At 40.9% G+C, this 24,753-nt stretch overlaps 1 protein-coding gene and 1 long non-coding RNA gene across 2 annotated transcripts; one reads left to right on the forward strand and one right to left on the reverse strand.

The window, feature by feature from the left end:
• Nucleotides 1-15,913: 15,913 nt before the first annotated feature.
• LOC115265647 (uncharacterized) lies at nucleotides 15,914-17,856 on the forward strand. Its single transcript, XR_003896809.2, has 2 exons — nucleotides 15,914-16,114; nucleotides 16,342-17,856. It is a non-coding gene; the product is annotated as an uncharacterized LOC115265647 (long non-coding RNA).
• A 257-nt stretch (nucleotides 17,857-18,113) lies between these two features.
• On the reverse strand, nucleotides 18,114-19,804 carry LOC115265228 (uncharacterized). Its single transcript, XM_029869509.2, has 2 exons — nucleotides 18,759-19,804; nucleotides 18,114-18,691 (listed from the first exon to the last, which is right to left on the reverse strand). Exons 1-2 carry the CDS (start codon nucleotides 19,612-19,614, stop codon nucleotides 18,114-18,116), a joined length of 1,434 nt encoding a protein of 477 aa, XP_029725369.2. The 5' UTR covers nucleotides 19,615-19,804.
• Between the last annotated feature and the right edge of the window lie 4,949 nt (nucleotides 19,805-24,753).

The raw sequence follows: 24,753 nt of genomic DNA on the forward strand, positions 1-24,753 counted from the left end.
ACATCGACCCGAGGTTCAGAAACAAAAAGGATACATTGACCTCAACTCATTCGGCATTTTTATTCCCGAATCTCGGAGAGGAACTGGTTGAAGTATTTGGATCGGCTGTCTGAATGAGATGCCACTATTTCTATAAAGATTTAGCATGATCAAATATGAGAATCGTTTCGCGAAATGGACTTCGTCTATTTCGCGATCTTCGGGGACTTTAACCACCATGAGCCTATCTGAGGACATTCCCAGGCTCAACTCGTCCACTTTGTAACGATACGTGGAAGAGGTGAGAGTGGTCTAGTAGTGTTTCCGTGCCGTGGTGTGTTTAAAAAGGTGGATATTGTACATGAAAGCCTTAAAGTGTTTGCTAAATTTAATGTTCTTTCCCCATAGTAAATCAAAGTAAACCGCAACAGTCTATAGCGTGTTTAGTTCAGTGGCAATAATTGTGTGTGCAGAAATCCGATTGAATAGGTAAATTGCGATTATGATAAGGAAAGTGGGTGGATCTAAAATATGTGTTGTGCGTGATTTTCTAAATGTTAAATAGGATCGTGGCAGCAAAGGCCAATTGCCGACACACCATCATCTCGTTTTGTCGACCGCTCTTTGACCCCACCTATCGGCTACAAAGATTTCCCGGGGTACACGTGGCCGGAAGAAGGCTGCAGTCGTTAATTTGCGCCTTAGGCAGGCAGGCCAACATAGTTCACGTCGCCGAACATCCCAGGTGTTCATCCGTCGCATCAGCGTCCAGCGTCCAAACCACCGTCCCGACGACGTCTTTCCGGGCGTCGAAAGTGTTTGGCGCGCCGACGGACGCGTGGCGTTTGTACCACGCCCAGCATAAGCCCGCGAATCCTTGAGGAGCACCACGCGGTAACAGGATCCCATCCACGATCGCCCACCGTGCGCTGAGCAACGATCGAAGCTACCCCGCGAGTCACCGCTTCCTCCTCATCGTAAATCCTAGGTCGTGAGTAAACAATTTGCATGCTATTTGTTGTGTCGTCCATGGCCATGTGACCGTATAGGCACACAAATGAACTCGCTCTCCCGATACCGCTACCGTTTATAAATGTACGGGAGGAGCACACGTAGGTACCTAACAAATTTGGCGCGCCCGCAGTAAGCGTTCATCGAGCACCGCTGCCGCCGGTTCGAATGTTGTGAGAAGGGGAGAAAGAGATCCACGCACACGTAAAAGAGTAGAAGAAGGAAATGTGTAATGAACTAGGCCTAGTAGGAATATGGGGAACTAATAAATGTATGCGTTAGAGTTGAGATACGGAGCTTTTTATGTCGAACGGTATAAATGTTCTAGCTAGAATAAATTTTAAATTCCCACACTGAAAGTAAATAGTTGGTGAGATTTGTTGAATGTTGGTTTAGTAGATGTTCTTGGGGTTTTCATGTGATTCGCGTTTTGCTTTAGATATTTTGTTGAATGTAGTATTTGAGATACTTTCTATTCGGAAACGTGTCGTTGCTCAGTGGCAAAGTTAAACCTGGGCCTATGATGATAACCCGCTCATTTCTATTAGGTTCTCGAGCGTTTCTTTTATTTGGTCATGTTAAATCTTTGTATGAAGTAGTGTATTTCGCTCGTACCTCGTGAAGTACGGCAGCCGTGATAAGTCGACCAGTCAGCTTCCTGCCGTAGAACGGGTATACCCTAGCCTCCCCCTTCAGGAAGGTCTCTAAGCCGGGCAAGCTTACATCTGGTAGATGGTCTCCTCACGGAGTGGCGCTTAAGCCATCTCACTAAAACCGGAAGCTGACAGGTAGGGTCGTTATATTTGGCGCCCAACGTGGGGCCCGAGGCGTTGGAAGTCATTAATACCGGCGAAAAAAATACCCTTTGTTTTACCATAGAGCCCTCAGCAAACCTACCCGTGATCAATGAAGAAGAACCGGACGAAACACTAGATATTCCAGTTTACGAAGGGCCAACAGAGTCAGATGCAAACCCAGACTGTATCGAAACCGAACACGAGCTGACCGACGAGCAAAGGACGCAACTGTTGGAGGCAATAAGGACATTTCCGATGACGTCAGAGGGGAAGTTAGGCCGTACCCATTTGATAGAACATGAGATTGTTCTTAAAGAAGGAGTAAAACCTCGAAATCCCCCAATGTACAAATGTTCACCCTATGTTCAGGAAGCGATTAACGCCGAAGTCGAGAGGTTTAAGAAGCTGGACGCCATCGAAGAATGTTACAGCGAGTGGACGAACCCGCTCGTTCCTGTGCCAAAAAAGAATGGTAAAGTTCGAGTATGCCTGGACTCGAGAAGAATAAATAAGCTAACGGTTAAGGACTCTTACCCAATGCGAAATATGCAGGACATATTTCGACGATTGGGTAAGGCCAAGTACTTCTCAGTCATCGATTTAAAGGACGCCTACTTTCAGATCCCGCTGAAAGAAGGCTGTCGTAATTACACGGCATTTCGTACGGCAAAAGGAGTGTTCAGATTCAAGGTCTTACCGTTCGGAGTGATGAACGCGCCGTTTACTATGTCACGTCTGATGGATAAGGCAATAGGGTTCGACCTTGAGCCATTTGTGTTCGTTTACCTGGACGACATAGTAATTGCGTCCGAAACCTTCGAGGAGCATTTACGGTTGTTAAAAATCGTGGGAGAACGCTTGACTCGAGCAGGGTTGACAATATCGATAGAGAAATCAAGGTTCTGTCGCAAGCAGGTTATGTATCTAGGCTATCTGCTCAACAAGAACGGCGTAGCAATAGACTCCAGTAGAATCCAGCCTATTTTGGACTATAAACGACCTCAGAACCAAGAAGACATTCGTCGCTTGATGGGCCTAGCCGGATTCTATCAGCGATTCATTCGGGACTATAGTCGGATAACAGCGCCCATCACCGATCTTCTGACCAAAGAACATAAGAAGGTTGTTTGGACTAAAGAGGCCGAAACTGCGTTTAACGAACTAAAATCAGTTCTAACGTCAGCCCCGATCTTAGGGAACCCGGACTTTTCAAAGACCTTTACCATTGAGTCGGACGCGTCAGACCGAGCAGTGGGAGCAGCCCTAGTACAAGAGCAAGAAGGAGAGACTCGAGTAATTGGATATTTTAGTAAAAAATTAAATAGGACTCAGCGTCGCTATTCGGCAGTGGAGAAAGAGTGCCTGGGGGTACTCTCCGCTATCCACCATTTCAGACACTATGTCGAGGGGACGAAATTTCGGGTGGTGACGGACGCACGCAGCCTGTTATGGCTATTCAACGTAGGCGCCGAGACCGGAAACGCTAAGCTTTTGAGATGGGCTCTCCGCATCCAAGCTTACGACTTTGATCTAATTTATCGTAAGGGAAAGGCCAATATCACGGCTGACTGTTTGTCCCGGTCAGTCGAAGTAGATGTCGTCTCGACTTCGCAACCCGATGCGGAATACGAAGAACTAGTAGAAGATGTCCTTGCAAACCCATGGAAGCGAAAGAATTGGCGTGTTGTAGATGGGAAAGTCTTTCGGTTCGTTAAGGTTGGAGACCGATTAACGGATCCAAGATTTGAATGGAAGGAAATACCTACCGATTCCCAGAAAATGGACATTATCAAAAACGAACATGATAAAGCGCATTTCGGCTATGAGAAAACCCTTGCAGCTGTGAAACAGCGATATTACTGGCCAAGGATGAACTCCGAAGTGAAAAGGTTCTGCCGTAATTGTATGAAGTGCCAAGTAAGCAAATCAGGAAACGTGAACGTAACACCACCGATGGGCTCACAAAAACCAGTAGAGTATCCGTGGCAGTTTGTGACCCTGGACTACGTTGGGCCCTTACCTCCATCTGGGAAAAACAGAAGCACCTGCTTGTTGGTGGCGACTGATGTATTCAGCAAATTTGTTTTAGTACAAACCTTCAGAGAAGCTAAGGCGAACTCACTGGCAGATTTTGTGGAGAATATGATTTTCCAACTCTTTGGCGTTCCCGAAGTTATCCTTACGGATAATGGATCTCAGTTCATTTCAAAACGATTCAAAACACTACTAGAGACGTACCACGTGAACCACTGGCTAACTCCATCGTATCATCCGCAAGTCAATAATACAGAAAGGGTCAACCGAGTAATAACGACTGCCATCCGCGCGACCCTGAAGAAGGGCCACAATCACTGGGCGGACGACGTGCAGCTTATCGCTAATGCCATCCGAACAGCGGTACACGATTCGACCAAATATAGTCCTTATTTTGTGGTGTTTGGCCGGAATCAAGTCTCAGACGGCAGAGAGTATGGACGGATCCGCGATCATTACGAATCCAAGGAAAACGAGGTGGAAAACACGGTATCGGACAGACGGCAAAAGCTGTTCACTGAAATTCGGAACAATCTGTCGGCAGCGTACAAAAGGCACGCCAAAACATATAACTTGCGATCAAACCCTAGCTGCCCTTCCTACGTCGTAGGGGAAAAGGTCCTAAAACAGACTTTCGACCTTTCGGATAAAGGTAAAGGTTTTTGTAAAAAACTAGCACCGAAATTTGAACCAGCCGTGGTACGAAAAGTTCTGGGTACAAATACATACGAACTCGAAGACGAAACGGGAAAGCGAATTGGAGTTTACTTTGCTAATCGTTTGAAAAAGTTGCATTCAGCTTGAAGAAAGAGGTTTTTTAAGCTATGTACCTCTTTAGAGTAACAACCAATCTCAAAGATCAAAACGCCTACGGGTTAGAAAACTTACGGACAGATCGACGGACTCGTGTGAAGGAAGTTCTTGAACCGACTTGCACTGAGGGTACCGACTGAGCCTAACACAACGACATTCACGAAATTCAGCTATGTAACTTTCCAAAAAGTGACTACGAACAACAAATTTCATAAAAACACCATAAGTTGGGTAAAGTTTCCTAAACGAACCACTACGAAGCACCAAGATACCGATTTCGAGTGGACCATACTCACTTACAGTGAGCTGTAAATATGTACATATGTATTAGTAGTTTAGTTTGCCTAATTCCCTATCACTTAAAATGTAAATTAGTACTTAACATAGATTAGTAATTTATTAAGCTTCACTCACGGTTTCCTTTTGAGCCGAGTGTAGTCTTGCCTTCGTCTAGGAGGGGGAGACTGTGTTTTTCGTAGTCCTTTTTGTAGTCGATAGCAGTAGGTTACTCCACGTTCTCTTAATTTTCTTGTTCTTTTTCGTTTCCTCAGCATCCTGTAGTCCACTGAATCGTCCTTTCATCTTTGGTATAGTTTGTTTCCAAAAGTCCTCTCAATCCAATATATTCCATGTCCGCATCCGTCTAATTTGTTATTGTAGTCCATTTCGTTCATCCGCTACGTCCTCATATATATCCTTTCATCCGCACCGTATTTGTCCATTCGAGTCGTATTTACTTGTATCCGTCCGTACCGCAACATAGGTTTACATCATTTAGCTCGTCTTGGTTAGTGTAGCACATTTTTCTCCTTTTTCTCTTCTTCTGGTTGGCCGGGAAACCTGTAAATAAACCCAAATCAAACAACTTACATCCAATAATTTGGAACAATTTTTGTCCACTCTCCTTAAACTTGCCACCGCGGGAGGGTTTCCATCGTGTTGAGCCGTTGCCTTCCGTGTTTTTAAATAAAATTCCACGATTTTGTCCAGGAAAATTAAAATTTCTCTTCGCGAACTGTTTTTGTGTTTACGTTCTCTGCGTTTGACAGTTCAATCTAGGTATTGATATTGTATGTATGATAGACCGGTCATAAGAATGTGTGAGTTCTTGTGTCGGAGTTCAGCCGTAGTTGGATTCTGGTACAAGTTTGTATGCAAGATATGGATGAATGCGGTGCGTTAGTGTGGATGAATGTTTTTCTTGGAGAGCTTTTGGTAGTCAGAAATTCTCGGCGTAATAAAGTTCTCTTAAGGAGAAATTTGAGTTCAAGATGTTGGTGAGCGTAAATCGCGGATGAATCCGTGGCTGCGAACCGCAATCATGAATGGTTTGTTTTGGAGTAAGCAAGCTGGTGTCTCGCGTTGCTCGCTACGTGTTGGGTGAGAGGCAACCATGCTTGATTACTCGTGTGTTCACAAGTAGGTGAATGTTTTTTTGGGAATGTTATTCATGTATCGGCGTGGTCCTGGTGTGGACTAATGTTCCCGTTCTTTGTGAGCTTGCTCAGAGTCAGTGCACGACTCTTGAGTGGAAGCGGTTTTATTTGTTGTTATGTTTGAAGAATTTGTGTGAATGAACGAGATTAATTACGTAATTGTTCTGTCAAACTGATAGCTTCCATAGACCCGGTTACCCATAGACATTCGAGTATTTAGTTTGTTGTTCTGGCCAACCCCAATTTGTTTTCTTTGTTATAGTAAGTGTGCTAATGATAAAATGAGTAAATTTTTGCTGGAGACCGGAGACCTAGGTCGCTGATGGTCAGTGGCAGGCGAGTACTGTGATGGTATTTGCGCTGTAAATAGAGAAGGAGCTGACGTAAGTCAGCGATGAACTTATATGACCCCAAAAGTCGAAAGTTTTAGAATTAGCGCGTCTTGCTTGGCCTACGAAAATTTGATTGGCTACTTGTACTTTCTTTTCCCAAGGCCAATCAAATTTTCGTAATTTTAGTGGGGAATGTTGTAGCAAGTACGCTTGCATATTAATGTATTTAGTTAGTTAATTCAAGTTGTTATGTATATATGGATAATTAGTTTATTTATTTTCGTCAAGTATTTATCAAATCTCGGTTATGTGTTTTTGTCAATAAATCCTAAAATTAATCACCGCACTTCAAATCCAACACAAAATGCGTATAAGAGTTACCCAAGCTACAATGAGCACTATGAGTCCCCATCACGCTGAACTGCAAAGATCAAGCACATGGCCTAAAATCGGCAGCGCGTCATGATGCTATTTTCAACCGCGTTAATTAGCGGACATCGACCCGAGGTTCAGAAACAAAAAGGATACATTGACCTCAACTCATTCGGCATTTTTATTCCCGAATCTCGGAGAGGAACTGGTTGAAGTATTTGGATCGGCTGTCTGAATGAGATGCCACTATTTCTATAAAGATTTAGCATGATCAAATATGAGAATCGTTTCGCGAAATGGACTTCGTCTATTTCGCGATCTTCGGGGACTTTAACCACCATGAGCCTATCTGAGGACATTCCCAGGCTCAACTCGTCCACTTTGTAACGATACGTGGAAGAGGTGAGAGTGGTCTAGTAGTGTTTCCGTGCCGTGGTGTGTTTAAAAAGGTGGATATTGTACATGAAAGCCTTAAAGTGTTTGCTAAATTTAATGTTCTTTCCCCATAGTAAATCAAAGTAAACCGCAACAGTCTATAGCGTGTTTAGTTCAGTGGCAATAATTGTGTGTGCAGAAATCCGATTGAATAGGTAAATTGCGATTATGATAAGGAAAGTGGGTGGATCTAAAATATGTGTTGTGCGTGATTTTCTAAATGTTAAATAGGATCGTGGCAGCAAAGGCCAATTGCCGACACACCATCATCTCGTTTTGTCGACCGCTCTTTGACCCCACCTATCGGCTACAAAGATTTCCCGGGGTACACGTGGCCGGAAGAAGGCTGCAGTCGTTAATTTGCGCCTTAGGCAGGCAGGCCAACATAGTTCACGTCGCCGAACATCCCAGGTGTTCATCCGTCGCATCAGCGTCCAGCGTCCAAACCACCGTCCCGACGACGTCTTTCCGGGCGTCGAAAGTGTTTGGCGCGCCGACGGACGCGTGGCGTTTGTACCACGCCCAGCATAAGCCCGCGAATCCTTGAGGAGCACCACGCGGTAACAGGATCCCATCCACGATCGCCCACCGTGCGCTGAGCAACGATCGAAGCTACCCCGCGAGTCACCGCTTCCTCCTCATCGTAAATCCTAGGTCGTGAGTAAACAATTTGCATGCTATTTGTTGTGTCGTCCATGGCCATGTGACCGTATAGGCACACAAATGAACTCGCTCTCCCGATACCGCTACCGTTTATAAATGTACGGGAGGAGCACACGTAGGTACCTAACAAATTTGGCGCGCCCGCAGTAAGCGTTCATCGAGCACCGCTGCCGCCGGTTCGAATGTTGTGAGAAGGGGAGAAAGAGATCCACGCACACGTAAAAGAGTAGAAGAAGGAAATGTGTAATGAACTAGGCCTAGTAGGAATATGGGGAACTAATAAATGTATGCGTTAGAGTTGAGATACGGAGCTTTTTATGTCGAACGGTATAAATGTTCTAGCTAGAATAAATTTTAAATTCCCACACTGAAAGTAAATAGTTGGTGAGATTTGTTGAATGTTGGTTTAGTAGATGTTCTTGGGGTTTTCATGTGATTCGCGTTTTGCTTTAGATATTTTGTTGAATGTAGTATTTGAGATACTTTCTATTCGGAAACGTGTCGTTGCTCAGTGGCAAAGTTAAACCTGGGCCTATGATGATAACCCGCTCATTTCTATTAGGTTCTCGAGCGTTTCTTTTATTTGGTCATGTTAAATCTTTGTATGAAGTAGTGTATTTCGCTCGTACCTCGTGAAGTACGGCAGCCGTGATAAGTCGACCAGTCAGCTTCCTGCCGTAGAACGGGTATACCCTAGCCTCCCCCTTCAGGAAGGTCTCTAAGCCGGGCAAGCTTACATCTGGTAGATGGTCTCCTCACGGAGTGGCGCTTAAGCCATCTCACTAAAACCGGAAGCTGACAGGTAGGGTCGTTATAATCGCACAATGTGTTCTGTTCCACAATTTGGCATGACTCTCTGGTGAAAAATGTTCCCTCGTCGTTGGTGAGAGCTGTTGTCGCGGGTAGCTTAATTTGTTCATTCCCTACTGGCAAAGGTTCTAGTAACACGTTATTAAATGATTTTGGTTCTATCTGAGGTACAAGTATGATAAAATAGATTTTAGATTTATTGTACAGGGCTTTTATACCAAGAAATTCGTATGCTTGATCAACACTTAGCAACGTTATGCTTTGTTCTTCTAAACGATCTATAACAAATTTTAGTTCCTGTGGTTCAAGAAAGTTTTTTGAAATAACGTTTAGTCTTGGCAGTTGAATCGTCTCGAAGATACTATCAAAATGTGCTTTCAAAATCTCTAAATGATGTGATACTTTAAATGTTTGTCTAAAAGCTGTAAAATTTTGATTTATCCTTTTGTTATTCATGAGGTCTTGTCGTGCATTAATAATTTGTTTCGTTATTAAACTCTGCTGCTCGTTCACGATTTTTATAATTTTATTGATTCTATCTTGAAGCTCTCTGTTCATTTCCACTTGTACGTTGTTCTCTCTATTAAGTTTATTGCTAGTCCTACGTAACTCGTTGATATCTCTGTTGATCTGGATGAGATCGTTCTCGTCTAGGTTACCTGTAATGAGTTTAATCCCTGAACCAAGAAAATTGAATAGACCTCGTTTTTCTCTCTTTTTGGGGTACAAGTTCCGGAATTGTTTTATTACTGTTGTGAATCTGTCTCTTAATAGGTCCGTCATGTCTTTAAAATCCGGGAATATTTTAAGTCCTTCGATGATGTTGTGTATTCTGTCCAAAAGAGGGCTGTATTTCTCCAGGTCAATCTCATGATAGATTTTATAATGTCCCGTTTTTATCAAGCTGATGCCGTTCTGAAGCGTCAAAAGTCCTGGATTTTGTTGTAAGTCATGTATTTGAATGTCTGCATGTACCGTTGAGGTGATGTACAGGATGAGTAGTGTCGAAATCATTTGGTTTTTTTTTCGTGATATTCCGTCACGATGGTTGTGCAGTGAGCCGTTGCACTTGGGTTGCGCGAGCTAAATAATCCCGGGAGGGTTCGGTGAAATCAAAAGCCGAAACGATCTGTTCGGTGGTACAAACTAGAGTGTTTATTCACTAACTTAATATATGTTTGGAAACCTGCACCGTACTGTATCCAGCTGACTCAGTGATGACGGTCTCGCGGCGGTTGATCCTACTCAGCACAATCGATTATCGTTCGATCGATGCCCTCGGTGCCAAAATGTTGTTGATTGTTTATACGTCCTACTTCGCCTGGTGTTGGGTAGAACGCTGAAGTCGCACGATGTTGCTATGCGGTGTTAACTCGCGTTCTTCCTCAAATATCCCGGGTGATGTGTGGGGTCTCGTCACAAGTCCTCAGTATTCTGCTGTGGATGCCTTCCTCAGATGAAGATGAACTATCTTTTCTTTCAGTTGGCGGGCGAAATCACTACACTTTACTAAGATAACTTAAAGAGGAATCCTACCGACCTAAGCCAGTTAGAAGATGGATTCGGCTGTTTGAGTTTAAAAAAAAAACTAAACCACTAAGTACCAAGTCTGAACACGAACTGACTTCCTTTCTTTATTGACGAGTATTTATAAGCTCTATACATACTTACTCCTTTCTTATCAACTACCTACATTCCCTACTTTCCATATTTGGTACTGTTCTGTGCGATACGTCCGTTCCCACGTCTGCGTCGGTTGAGGGCGATGCGTCCTGCTGAGGCTGGGACCGAATCTCCGGAATGAATGTGATTTCCATAACGGTCATCTTTATCTGTATCCGTTCTTCCATGTCTTCGTTGGGCGTTGCTTCCCGCCTTCGTCTTCTGTGTGGATTTGCATTCTCTGTCCAGATGTCTTATCTCATTGGTTGGTTATGGCCGTTGATGCTCATTGCTGCACTTTGGCTACGATGTGGTATTGGAAGGTCTTCTCGGTAACTTATATATATATATATATATATATATATATATATATATATATATATATATATATATATATATATATATCGATCGATCGATCATGATTATTCCTGATCTAACCTAACTGAACTTGAACTTGAGAAATATGTTGCCACAGCTATGACGATGTTTCTACGTCGTTGGGGATGGATGTTTATTTGATGCGAATCAGCTCCAATGGTGCTCCGGCGTGTGACTGTTTATGTTTACGTTATGATGACTGCGTCTCAGAGTTGTTTAGCGAAAGTGGCTTATTGACGAATATCGGCATGATCGGTGGTTTAATTGTGGTCAGCGAAAATGGGTTGCTCGTAACTACTCCCCTCCGTGAAGTCGAGACGTCCCGGGTCGACAAAAGTGTTGACTGTATTCTTGGATGTGATGAAATCTCTCGTAATTCTAATGACTCAGCGTTGGTTTTGCGATTCGATATTTCTTCTGAAAATGGTTTTCTACGTAATTGATGTTTACGTTTTTGGTTTTGACCTTGTGCAAAATGATGAGGGTTATAATTCCCAGAATGCTGAATACCGACAAACTTATTGAAGAAAAATGATGAATTTGATGACTTGTCGATAGGGTTTCCAAATGGTTTCGATTTAATATTTGCAGATCTTCAATTGAAGTTTCTAAAATCTGCTTTTCGATATGTAAACCATCTAATGGTACTATCAACGGCATCTCTTCTTTAAACATTTCGGTATTTTCAAATTTTGTACTGTCTAAAATGATACTGCAATTGCGAAATTCAATTAGGTACGAGCCAGTAAGGTTTCTATTAGTCATTTTGCAATTTGACTTAATATTCACGGAAGATTTCGATTTGACAATAATATTAGTTATTTGCTTGATTTCCTTTTGATGATTCACTTCTCAGCACAAAATTAACTGATATTCTTCCTTAACCGTAACTTGTGGTTCGCATCCGTCCCAAGTTAATTGGGGGATTTTTAAAAAAAGTAAAAACTAAAATTTACTGGTTGAACTAGAACGAAACACTTGAATGATCCGTCACTTGAATTCAAACACTGGAAAAATTGAACTCTAACTCCACACACTAACTGGCCAATGTAAACGAGTAAACTCTACGGCTGAACTATGCGACTGAACTACGCGACTGCACAAACTTTATTGGTGACAAATAGTTTTTATAAACTTAAACTATGCCTTAACCTTGAAAGCATACTCTCTCGGTGGTGCTATTCGGCTGATGCAATTTCACGCACGTAGTCATCATTGGTGCTCTGCTTTCATTTTGAAGAACAATGCTTTCGTTGTCCTCGCATGTTGATCCATCTGTTGATCCGTTTGCGGTGATAATTCACGGTCACGGTCCTTCTTATGCTGGGATCGATGATTCGATGGTTGGGGAGTTGCGAATGCATAAACAAAGTGTCAATCAATGATGTTGGCCATATGGCCTGTTAAGTTTCCGTTAAGTCTTGGATGTTTATCCAAACTATTCCGTATGGCGACTTATTTATACAGTGTATCAAACAATTGTCCGTACAGCAATTTTTTGGTCAAAATAATTTTTCATTCAAATGTTTACAACTTTTGTATACGTCAATCAAAAACGCTGAAATTTTGACCAATCATTAATCATATATTGAAGCTCCATTGGTGAAATTTTGAGCGAGATCGAATTAGTTTTCTGAAAGTTATAGAACTTTTAGTAAAACTTATAAGATTTTTGAACACATTTTTAAAACATTATATGAAAGAGTGAACTTTCGGCCAAACAAGTATGGTCGAAAATATTTACACGCCCAATCAATAGCAAGGAGCTCCTTTTCGATAGCCGAATAGTTCTCCTCAGTTTTTGTGAGCGTGCGCGAGGCGAATGCGATCGGCTTATCATGGCCAATGGGGCCCTGAGATAAAACCGCACCTAACGCGTAGTTAGAAGCATCTGTTGTTAAAATGAATCGCTTGGAGAAGTCTGGATATTGTAGCACATGGCTACTAGTTAGAATACTTTTCAACCGATTGAATGCGGAAACAAATTCATGCGTATGTTCAATCCTTTCTCCTTTTCGTAACGGCTGGGTCAAGGGTTTGGCTATCTGTGCAAAGTCTTTGATGAACTTGCGGTAATAACCAACTACTCCCAGGAATCCTCTAAGCTCAGTTTCGTTGTTGGGCAATGGCCAACCTTTAATAGCACTTATTTTTTCTGGATTAGGTTTCACTCCCTCGGGAGTAACGATGTGTCCGAGAAAGGCTACCTCTTTCTGAAGAAATTCGCATTTATCAATTTGAATTTTGAAATTGTATTTGCGAAGTGTCTCCATAACCTTTTTGAGGTTAACCAAGTGTTCCTGTAAACTAGTGGAATAGATGATGATATCATCCATATACACTAAGCAACGTACCCCGATATGCTCTCGGAGAACGTTGTCCATCACCCGCTGGAACGTGGCAGGTGCGTTTTTCAGTCCAAAAGGCATTCGAACAAACTCGTAGTGTCCGCCTTCGACACTAAACGCAGTTTTAGGAATGTCTTTTACATGGACCTCTATTTGATGGAACCCTGAAGCAAGGTCCAGGGTTGAAAAGTATTGACACCTCCCCAACTTATCGAGTATGTCCGTGATATTGGGGATAGGGTATCGATCATCGGTGGTTTTTTGGTTGAGTTTCCGGTAATCGATTACAAGTCGCCACTTCCTTGTACCCGAAGCGTCGGCCTTCTTGGGTACGACCCATATTGGCGAGGACCAGGGACTGTTCGATGGACGAATTATTCCTTGGTCCAACATTTGTACGATTTGTTTTTGGACCTCTTCTCTATGACAGAAGGGGTAGCGATAGTTTTACGAATAGACGGGTAATTCGTCTTTCGTGTGAATGGTATGTCTTACAGCATTGGTGAATGTTAACTTTTCATCATTTGTGTAGAATACCTCTGGAACCTGTTTTAAAACTTTGAAGAGTTTTTCTTCTTCTTCTTTGTTTAGATGGTCCGTTCGAATGTTTTTCGTAAATTCTAATTTGACCTTTATTTTATCTTTGAAAGGTTGGCTAGGAGCAATCTTTGCAAAATTCAGGAGTTCTGTAAATATCGCCTCATTGTCGATGCTCATTACTGCTGGTTTATTACTCTGGTTGATCAACGGGAAGGTGGCTATACCATTATGAGCATTGTATACTCCTGAGGGTATAATGACTTCTGGACTAATCATGATGTCATGTTCAATTAGGAAATCACCATCCTTTATTCGAACGGGAAATTCTTTCACTAAGGTCTCGTCTTCGTGGAAGTTGAGTTGTTCCTTAGTTGCGAACTTTTTTTTTTAATGTTATCGTTGTATTGTTTATTGCAAGGGTATTCGATGCTGTGTCAATTACCGCACCGATAGTTCGAAGAGATTCAAATCCGATCAATCCGTCAAAAAAATCATGGAATCGGAACAAGAAGAATTTTAATTTAGGTAGGTCTTTTATAAAGTTGACAAATGGATTCACATACGTGTACTGATTAACACGATGCGCACCGCTCAAGTTCTTAATATTTTGCTGGGGTCCAGTTGCAATACTACTAGCAGGTATCAGCTCAAGGGTAATGTAATTTTTATTTGCCCCCGTATCAACTAGAAATCTCAGAGGTCTGCCGTTTCTTCTGGGTATTTCTAGAAACGGAAGAAAATTGTTGTTCATTCCGGGTCCTGTTGATCCGAATCTGTACAAAAATTTAGCTCATCACATTGTTCCGTCTGTGGATAAATTTCTTGCTGTTGTGGGTTGTTGATGTAAGGATCCTCGGCATAGGGGAGTTCGGTAGGAATTTCTTCCGAACTTTCGTGCGAATTTACTTGTGTAGGTGCTGTCCTTTGGTAAGGAACTACTTGCTTATAACTGTTCTGACCAAAAGGGTAAGGTACCCCGGGGCAAGTGGGACCTAAAAAAATGCTAGTTTGGTTTTGTCAAGCCAAAAAATTCTAAACATAAATAATTTTATAATTCCAATGGTTCTGAAAGACATTGTTGGTATATTACTTCTTATTAACGGGCATTGAAACTGTTTCAAAATTTTTAAATTCTGTATATTATGCATATGATGAAAAGTGGATCAGATCTTCATTTACACCGTATCACGGGGCAAGTGGGACCTATTCGGAATTTTTGTACAAATGGCTTAATAAAGTTACTGCATATATGCAATGTAGCATAAATTATAGATATATTATGCGAATAACTATGTTTAGCGATTTATGTTGGAAAAGTTTGCGGTATCGTGCATAAATTACGTAACACATATAATAACGAATCACTGAGAAAAAATTGATTAAACTCTAGCAGCTCGTGCAAATCAAATTGATTTTATTTATACAAAAAGCGCCCTATGGTTAAATGCCGAAAGATTTCCAAACTTGCTTTTCATATTGCGTAGTTGATGAAACTTGCCAAAAGATTTTTTAAGATTTACAGATGTTATGTTTACCCTAACATAATTTTACGATCATTAAAGAAAGATTTTTAATCGTGAACTTTGAATAAGTCGTTTTCCATTTTTTTCATACTCTATGACCGGTTCCTTAATATTCAGAAAAAACTCATTATGCAGCAAAAAACGAAAAAAATAATAGAATTTGAAAAAGTATGAAAAGTAGATGTTTTCGGTTCTACCCAAGATTTTACCATTTTAAACAATAGCTTCATCATCAGAATAGAAGTAATTAAGTGTAATTCAACGATTGTTTACTTAGGACGCCGATATTTACTTCACTTTTGTGTAAATTTAGACTTAGGCTGAAGAAAGCGAGATCAAACTATGAAGTTGTGTTTGTTTACTCTCATAGGTCTCAATTGCCCCAGATGCTGAAATGCACTGGGGCAAGTTAGAGCAGTTAACTAAAGGTAATAAATGAAAATAAATTACAGCTTTTTCGCTTAAAATAATTTGTAAGCACTCCAAAGATTATCCTGAAACCGAAAAAGTTTTAATTTATTTGTTATTTTATTTTTAAACGACGAATGTAGTAGAGTACGTTAATCTCACTTAGTGAATTGAAAATTACATATGATCAACAATAACATGTATGGACTCTTTATGGTGAGAACAATGGTAATTTTTGAATTCAAAGTATCCGTTGGTGTGATACCTATGTTTTCTATGAAGAACGGTTGCCTTAAAACTAAAAAATAAAAAAAATATAGCTGTAGGTCTCACTTGCCCCGAATTCTCACTTGCCCCGGGGTACCTTATCTATTTTGACCCGATGGATCGGGTTTAATCGCTTGAGGTGGCAGAGACGCATTGTTTGAAGACGCATTACCTTGGAATCTGTTAAATGATGGGTTTTGCGATGGAAATGATGGGAATCTATTGCCGTAGGGTGTGTGCTGAACTGAAGGAAAGGGTTTGTATGGTGGTCTAGAATTTTGCCAGCTATTTTGTGGTTTATTTAAGGTTGAAGGATTCGTCATTAACATTATCGTCATCATTGAAAATTTAAAAGCAGATTTCTCGTTCAAAGCTAAAATTTCTCCTGTGAAAATGTATTCACTGTATGGCGGGTGCAGAATGGAGTACAGTGAATACTTTTTCAATGCAAACATTCATGTTTTGAGCGAGAAAACTGCTTTAGAATTTTCAATGATGACGTTTATGTCAATGACGAATCCTTCAACCTTAAGGCTGGTTTTTGAAAAGTGACTGGTTGTTTAGGGAACTTATCCTTTTTTCGTTGAGACGCGTTGTACTGCTCTATTGCGCTTTGATGCGCTTCATTCAATGAGGCCGGACGAGACACTCTAGTGAGTGTCGAGTAGGGTTCGTTCAAACCATCAATATACGCGTTGGTTACCATGTATTCATAGCTTGTTGCTAGTGGTTTAGCACACGCCGCCGTGTCGTTGTCGAGAGAAATCTTGGCTATTATATCCGCCAAAAGTTCTCTGCATTCATTATAGAAATCGGTAATGCTTCTCGAGCCTTGTTGAAGGTATGATATTTTGGTGACAAGTGTACCGAGATCTCTCTTGTCCCCAAAATATTCTCTCAAAGTGCTTTGTATATCAGCCCACACAACCGGAGTATGGTTTGACACCAAAGCTTCGTTAGCTTTATCAACGATTTTGTCTCGTATGATGCTAGTCCATAGGGGCATAGCACGATCGATGTCTTGCTGTGACGGGCAAGTTGCTTCCGCAAATTTAATTTTATCTTCGACTGATTTCAGCCAGGTTGCTAGTAATTTGGGGTCGCCGGCATACGGTACGACCATTTTAATTGCATCAGGAATCTTAGATGCGTCAAAGTTTGTAGGTAACACTACTGAAGGGACAGGTCGGACCGCCGAAGCCTGCCTAATTTCCTCCAAATTTTGTATTTGGAGCCGTTGAGCCTCCATTTGGTTGGTGAGTTCATCAACCAACCTTTGTAAAGCCTCCATATTCCTAGTTATCATACACTTTATTCACTTCTTATAACTAACACTGAATAGATAAAAAAAGATCACTTACCTCGAGTCGACTGGTATGCAGCCAGCGACGCCAAGAGCGGGTAAGATGATTTGGTGACTTCAGTCCCTTGGTGTGAACCGGGATTTAGAGCGATGTGGTTCTCTGCGGGGGCGGCGATTTATCTCCGTTGCACTTTCACCGGTCACTGGATGATCCGCGCACTGCACTTAAACCGATTTTCCAACGCACTCAACGAATTGCGATAATTGCTTAATGAGTCTTCCTGATCGCGGCAGGCACACTTGATTTCCGAACGCGGTGGTAGTACTAGGATTCACCTCCCCGGCAGAATAGACTGCGCCAGCTTTGAGTTCGGCTTTAGGATCGGGTTTTTTAAAAAACAAAACAGAACTGCACTCGTCGATTAATGAACAAAGACTGACTGTCGTTTATTATTTTAAGCTTACAAAGGCCTGGCTAGGAAGAGGAATGGTTCCCTGGCTAATTTACCATATGCGTAATTGGATCGCGTCGTCCGGTGGCGCGATGCTGACATGCTGGTTTCAGTAAGGTTGAAGACAGGTGTGGATTCCGTGGAAACTGCTGATCTTGCTCATCGTCCGTTGTGTGGCTCGTTCAAAGTTGCTAGCGATGTTGCTAACTGTTGTTGTTGTTGTTGGATGTCTCCTAGTTGGCTAAGTATGGCTTCTTCGGAGTTGGGGCAAACTGATGCGATAACTTATATATATATATATATATATATATATATATATATATATATATATATATATATATATATATATATATATATATATATATATATATATATATATATATAACTTATATATATAAGTTAGGAGACGGAGCTGCGGATAGAGGTTTTTAAAAAAACACAAAATTGTACTTCACACTTAGAGCTCTGACTCTAGACTGATTTATTATACCTATCCTGAGTCCCTGACTACCTATGAGCCCTGTCCAGCTACTTGCTTTGTATGCACACTCTATTGGATCGCGTTGTGGTGCCTCGTGGTGGTGTCCGGTTGCGGTGCTGTAGACTGTTCTTCGTAGAAATGCGCGCGGAGTCGTTGCAGCTCCTTCTCTGGCTCCACCTGCTGACGTTGCAGATTCCTTACTTGATGGTGTTGACTATTCTGGTCGTTTACGATGTTCGGTTTGTTTGGTTGGTGGGAAGCAACCATAACTGAACCCTCCTCAAGTACGGAACGTCCCGGTCCGTTGGTTATGTTTTTCACGATGACTTTGATGATGATGCAAATACCGCAAAATCCAAGAATGGTTGATATCGAAATTCCTCCGAACGTTGTCCAAAGTTTGAAATGTAGACTGTCTTGTTGCAGATATACGTGGTCCAATTTTTGCCGGTTACTAACTGCAGTATTGCTGATCTCTGCTATGTCGTGTGGTTTATGAAGACTCCATTCCATTAAACTGTTGTGAAATGCATTGTTGATTACTTCGGTGTCGATGAACGTTTCCGAACTTCGGAATGATTGGCCGTTGAAGTTGACGGTGCAGTTGTTGAATTTGATGATGAAATTTCCGGTGATTCTTCTGGTATCTGGTCCGCAATTTGTTTCCAAGGTGTGGTTGACGGCACTCGAGATTAATAGGGTGTTCTCGTTTACCAGTTGTTGGGTGGTTTCGTTTTGGAAAATAGAACTGCATCGTGACTTTTCCAAATATGATGGCTTGGATACAGTCGTCCTCAAACTCTGTGATAAATGTTGATTTTTGGACGAAATCTTCTGGGTTTCTGGTCGTGAATAATTTGTTACCATGCCGTATGATGTGGCTTGGGTATGATCTGATTATTTGATTATCCACGATGAGTGGGTAGATCCTTGTGATTGTCGATGTTGTAGATTCCAGCTGTGGAACGTTAAGGATGTACAGTAAATCACCGTTTCTAACAGCAACCTTCGGGGTAACGAATTGAAGTGCTTCGTCTGGGAAGTGGATGAGTACTCCTTGGTCTTGAAGGGTTGATTTGATGATGTTAATTTCCCGCGTAGATAGAATTTTGTTGTTACTGATGGAGATCTTTGAGAGGGTGATGGCTTCTTGAATGTTGTCCAATAGCTCGTTGATGACGTCGACGTTTAACATTGTTGTGACTGCATCTAAGGCATCCAGGTTTGCCTTGTTTTTACTGTTGAGGGAGTTAGCTATTTGGTTAACGGTTATCGTGAGCTGCGTAATCCTGTTGTTGATGCTGTCGTTTATCTTGTATTGGTGGTTGTTTTGGTTAATAAGCTCGTTCATGGTAGAGTTGATGATGTGTAAGTCCTGCGCATCCGGTGATCCAGCTATCCATTTCCACGCGGTGCCTAGTGAATCCCATCGTCGGTGGCGACGTGCCTGCTGTGGCTTCAATCCATAGAGAGTTGCATATAGCTTCTTAATCCTGAACTTGATCACTTCGTGTAAGGGGTTGTTAGTATTTGTTAGTTTGTTATAGAATGAATTCGTTATAATTTCCATGCTCTCCTCAATTCTATCTAGCTTCACTGGGTGTATGATTTTTATGTTTCCGGTTTGTATCTTACAATTGGTTATTTTGATTTCGACAATTGGGTTATTTCCTATGTTTATAACATTCAAAAATGAGTCTGCCAATGTGTATGGAATTATACTGTATATAATGATCGAAGCACATATTAGCTGTAAAGTTAAAGTTAGTGTGTTAGTATGGATTTAGTATGATTATGGGTTTTTTTTTTCGATTAGGCAATTCAAGATTGGAGGGGACAGATTCTTTTATCTTTCAAGCTTTCCTTTTCCTTTTTAAATTTCCTTTGTGTAGCTTAATATCTCTGAAATCTATCACTGTTTTCCTCCTGTTGACCCTAACTTTCTGTTTTCTGAATTTAGCTTTTCTTTTGTTAGGAATGCCGGAAGTTTTTACAAAAATGTCTTGATTTGGTTCAAAAATTGGGTCGTCCTCCCTAGTTTTATTATGAGAATCAATTTGTTTTTTCTGACGCGCTTCTAATTCTTGAATAATTTCATCAAAGAGTTCGTCCCTATTTTCAAGTATCTTTGGGAGATCAAGTGGTCTTTCGTCGCCATCTTTGCATCCGAAAAATACTTCAAAGGGCGTTAGTTGAGTTGCCGAATGTATGGTTGTGTTGTACAGTTCCGTCGCTATTTTGTATATTTCTTTGTGCAAAAGATCGGGAAACTTATGTTTAATACACCTAAAGATCTCGCTTAAAGTTGAATGGAATCGTTCCACGATACCATTCACTTCGCTGTGATCTGACGGTGTGTGATAAATTTCTATATTAAGCCTCTGAAGGAGACCTCGTATTTCTATTGCCTTAAAAGCGACTTCGTTGTCACACACAATCATCTTTGAGGTTCTAAATGTCGTGAGTAATTTAACGAGACCCCTTTTAATGTCCGGAATAGACCTTGACTTGACAGGGATAAGCATCGCGAATCGAGATAGCTTATCCACTGCGGATAGAAAGATATTTGGACTGGATATGAAGATGTCTATATGAACGATATCAAGAGGTTTAGCAGGGATTGGGGTGTATGCGAATTTAATTTTATATAGGTTCCTCTCGTATTTGTTTTGAAGGCAAATATTACAAAGGTTAACGAAACTTGTTACCTTGTTCCGCATCCTTGGGAAGAAGTATTTTCCAGAGATCACCTTGTAATTATCTTCGATTCCGCGGTGGGCGCGGTCGTGCGTTTCCTCGATGATCTGGTCTTGTCCCTCTTCGGTAAGAATATCCTGCAAAATAGACTGGGTGAGTACAACTTTGAAGGATTTATTACGGGAAAAATAGTTTTTATAAGCTAATTGTATCCATTTTAACCATTTTTCTGGGCATAGGATACAACTCGTTCGGGTCGGATGCATGTAGTCTCGGAAGATACTTATGGCGTTCACCAATCCAAATGTTGCTCTGGTGATGGTTCGTCTGAATACAGAGGGGAAAATTTCCTCGTACGATTCATCGTTCCTTGGCCCTTCTGTAATTAAAACTTGATTTTTGAAGACATTAATTGGTCGTAAGGTCATTTTGATCAAGTCACTTGCATCAGATGCGCTGGAGTGGACGGTCCCACTATCACTGTCATCATTATCGTTATTGTTATCAGATTTATCTTCGTCGCTGGATGATGATAAAGATTCTTGTTCGTTAGTATTTATTGCCGGGTTAATATTTATTTCATGGTGAAGACGAGACAAACCGTCTGCGACGACGTTTTGTTTTCCGGGGCGATATTGAATTTCGTAGTCGAATTGTTCAAGTCGCAGTTTCATCCGAATGAGCCTATCATTTGATGTTTTCATATTCAAGGCGTAAGTCAACGGCTTGTGATCCGTGTATAAAGTAAATTTCCGACCAAACAGATATGGTCTGAAATATCTGCACGCCCAATCGATAGCGAGAAGTTCCTTCTCAATTGTAGAGTACTTTTCTTCGCTTTTCAGAAAAATAAAATGGAATAATTGAGATTTTGGTTCACTAAAATTTTGGGATTACTGGGAAAATGTGTATTCACTAACTACTAAAATTCTGCATTCACCGTAATTTTCACGCACTTTTCAATAGCTTGTCCGTTTTCAAATCACTTTTTGATATTTTTATCGATTATAACCTTATAATCTCGACTGCGCCTTTTTTCAAAATTCCTTATCGTTTCACTTATATTTGGTTGGAATAATCTTTTTATCTCGACTGCGCCTTATTTCAAAATTCTTTATCGTTTCACTTATGTTTGGTGGGGATCACTTTTCACTGTCTCTTAACTAAGTTACTAACCTTATTTTTGCGCGATAAGCCGTCGCGCGGGTGATGATGGGAGTCAGCAATCAGGTCCGTGGGTGGTGACAATTCCGGAGTTCGCTGCAAATCTCCAATATTCCTTTGGGGATGTTTCCTCGTCGGTCGATATTCCCTCGTCGACGATTCCATGAACGCACTCACTTAATTATCACTGCACCACTGTATCCTACCGCACTAAGCCAGTTATAAAACGGGGCTGCGGATAGAGGTTTTAAAAAAAAAACAAAATTGCACTTCACACTTAGAGCTCTGACTCTAGACTGATTTATTATACCTATCCTGAGTCCCTGACTACGTATGAGCCCTGTCCAGCTACTTGCTGAGTATGCACACTCTATTGGATCGCGTTGTGGTGCCTCGTGGTGGTGTCCGGTTGCGGTGCTGTAGACTGTTCTTCGTAGAAATGCGCGCGGAGTCGTTGCAGCTCCTTCTCTAGCTCCACCTGCTGACGTTGCAGATTCCTTACTTGATGGTGATGGTGATGGTGATATATATATATATATATATATATATATATATATATATATATATATATATATATATATATATATATATATATATATATGTATATCGCCATGATATATATATATATATATATATATATATATATATATATATATATATATATATATATATATATATATATATATATATATATATATATATATACAGGGTGTTAGGTTCATGAGTGCAAACTTTTTGAAGGGGGATAGAGGACCATAAATGGTGAAAAAAATTGTTCTACGCATATGGTCAAATCACAACCGTTACGTAGTTATTGAACCCCCCATGTTTTTGACTCTTATTGTCTTAACTGGCTAAAACTTTAAAATGGTCAAACTTATCGCAGTTTTTCAACCCTTATTCGAAAGATTATTGAATTTTCTATCAAATGGCATCTTTGAATCGATTGGTTTAGTTAATTAACTAAGTTTTCTAGAGCAAAATAGCTAAAAATAGCGTGTTTTAATTTGTTTATGTCAATTATCTCTGAAACATGCGTAATAAATTAAAATTCTTTCTTTGGCAAAGTTATGGCCCCTGTTCCACTCTACAATTTGTTCTTTGACGCCAAACTTCTAACTCTTATCGTTTTCTTTCAATTTTGATTTAAATGTGCGGCACAATGCGCAAAAAAGTGCTTACCATGACGATTGCAAATTTATGATCTGAAATGCGACGTTTAAATCGAAATTGCAAGAAAACGATAAGAGATAGTAGTTTGATGTCAAAGAACAAATTGTAGAGTGGAACAGGGGCCACAACTTTGCCAAAGAAAGAATTTTAAATTATTACGCATTTTTGAAAGATAATTGACAAAAACAAATTAAAACACACAACTGTTAAGCTATTTTCTCTAGAAAACTTAGTTATTTAACTAAACTAATGGGTTAAAAGATGCCATTTGATAGAAAATTCGATAATCTTTCGAATAAGGGTAAAAAAACTGCGATAAGTTTGACCATTTTAAAGTTATAGCCAGTTAAGGCAATAATAGTCAAAAACATGGGGAGTTCAATAACTACGTAACGGTTGAGATTTGACCATATGCGTAGAACAAATTTTTTCACCATTTATGATCCTCTACCACCCTTTAAAAAGTTTGCACTCAGGAACCTAACACCCTGTATATATATCGCCATGACGTATATATATATAAATATATATATATAAGTATTTATAAGCTCTATACTTACTCCTTTCTTATCAACTACCTACATTCCCTATTTTCCATGTTTGGTACTGTCCTGTGCGATACGTCCGTTCCCACGTCTGCGTCGGTTGAGGGCGATGCGTCCTGCTGAGGCTGGGACCGAATCTCCGGAACGAATGTGATTTCCTAACGGTCATCTTTATCTGTATACGTTCTTCCATGTCTTCGTTGGGCGTTGCTTCCCGCCTTCGTCTTCTGTGTGGATTTGCATTCTCTGTCCAGATGTCTTATCTCATTGGTTGGTTATGGCCGTTGATGCTCATTGCTGCACTTTGGCTACGATGTGGTATTGGAAGGTCTTCTCGGTAACTGCTCCCACCCTAAGTTCGAATCGTCCAGGCTCTTGTCACTCCGTTTGTTTGACTCTTCTACATGCATAGGATGTTGTTTGCTCTGCACGTATCTTACTTGGATCCGTTGCTGCTTCGCTTTGGCTATGATGTATGTTAGCAGTATGCAACCTAGGAAAATGCTAATAGAAGAAATTCCAGCCATGGTGTACGTCTGGGAAATGTTATCAATTTCTAGCGTTTCTAGCTGTTTCCTGTTCTGGAGATTGAGTTTGTGTAGTTTTTCCAGGGAAATGATTGGCTCGAAGTTTGCTTCCTCTATTCTCAATCCGTTCAATGGTACAATTATCGGAGTTGGCGTATGATGAAAATCCAAGCTGCTGAAAGTTTGGTTATTGATGATAATTGAACAGTTTCTGAAGTAAATAAGGATTGTCCCAGTAAGAATCCTGTTTGATAGTTGGCAATCTGTTGTAAGGTTTGCGGATGTGGCGTTCTTTATGATGACGTGGTTATCCGTTAACCTCTTGATGCTGTTTTCTTCGGCGAGTTCTGTGAAAATGCAATGGCCCGATAACCCGTTGAAAAGTTTGGAGAAACATTCGTCTTTTGAAGCGTCGATTAAGTCTCTCAAATCGCATAATGTGTTCTGTTCCACAATATGGCATGACCCTCTGGTGAAAAATGTTCCCTCGTCGTTGGTGAGAGCTGTTGTCGCGGGTAGCTTAATTTGTTCATTCCCTACTGGCAAAAGTTCTAGTAACAGGTTATTAAATGATTTTAATTCTATCTGAGGTACAAGTATGAT

The sequence above is a fragment of the Aedes albopictus genome, chromosome 2 (genome assembly GCF_035046485.1).
Source record: "Aedes albopictus strain Foshan chromosome 2, AalbF5, whole genome shotgun sequence".
Lineage (NCBI taxonomy): Eukaryota > Metazoa > Arthropoda > Insecta > Diptera > Culicidae > Aedes > Aedes albopictus.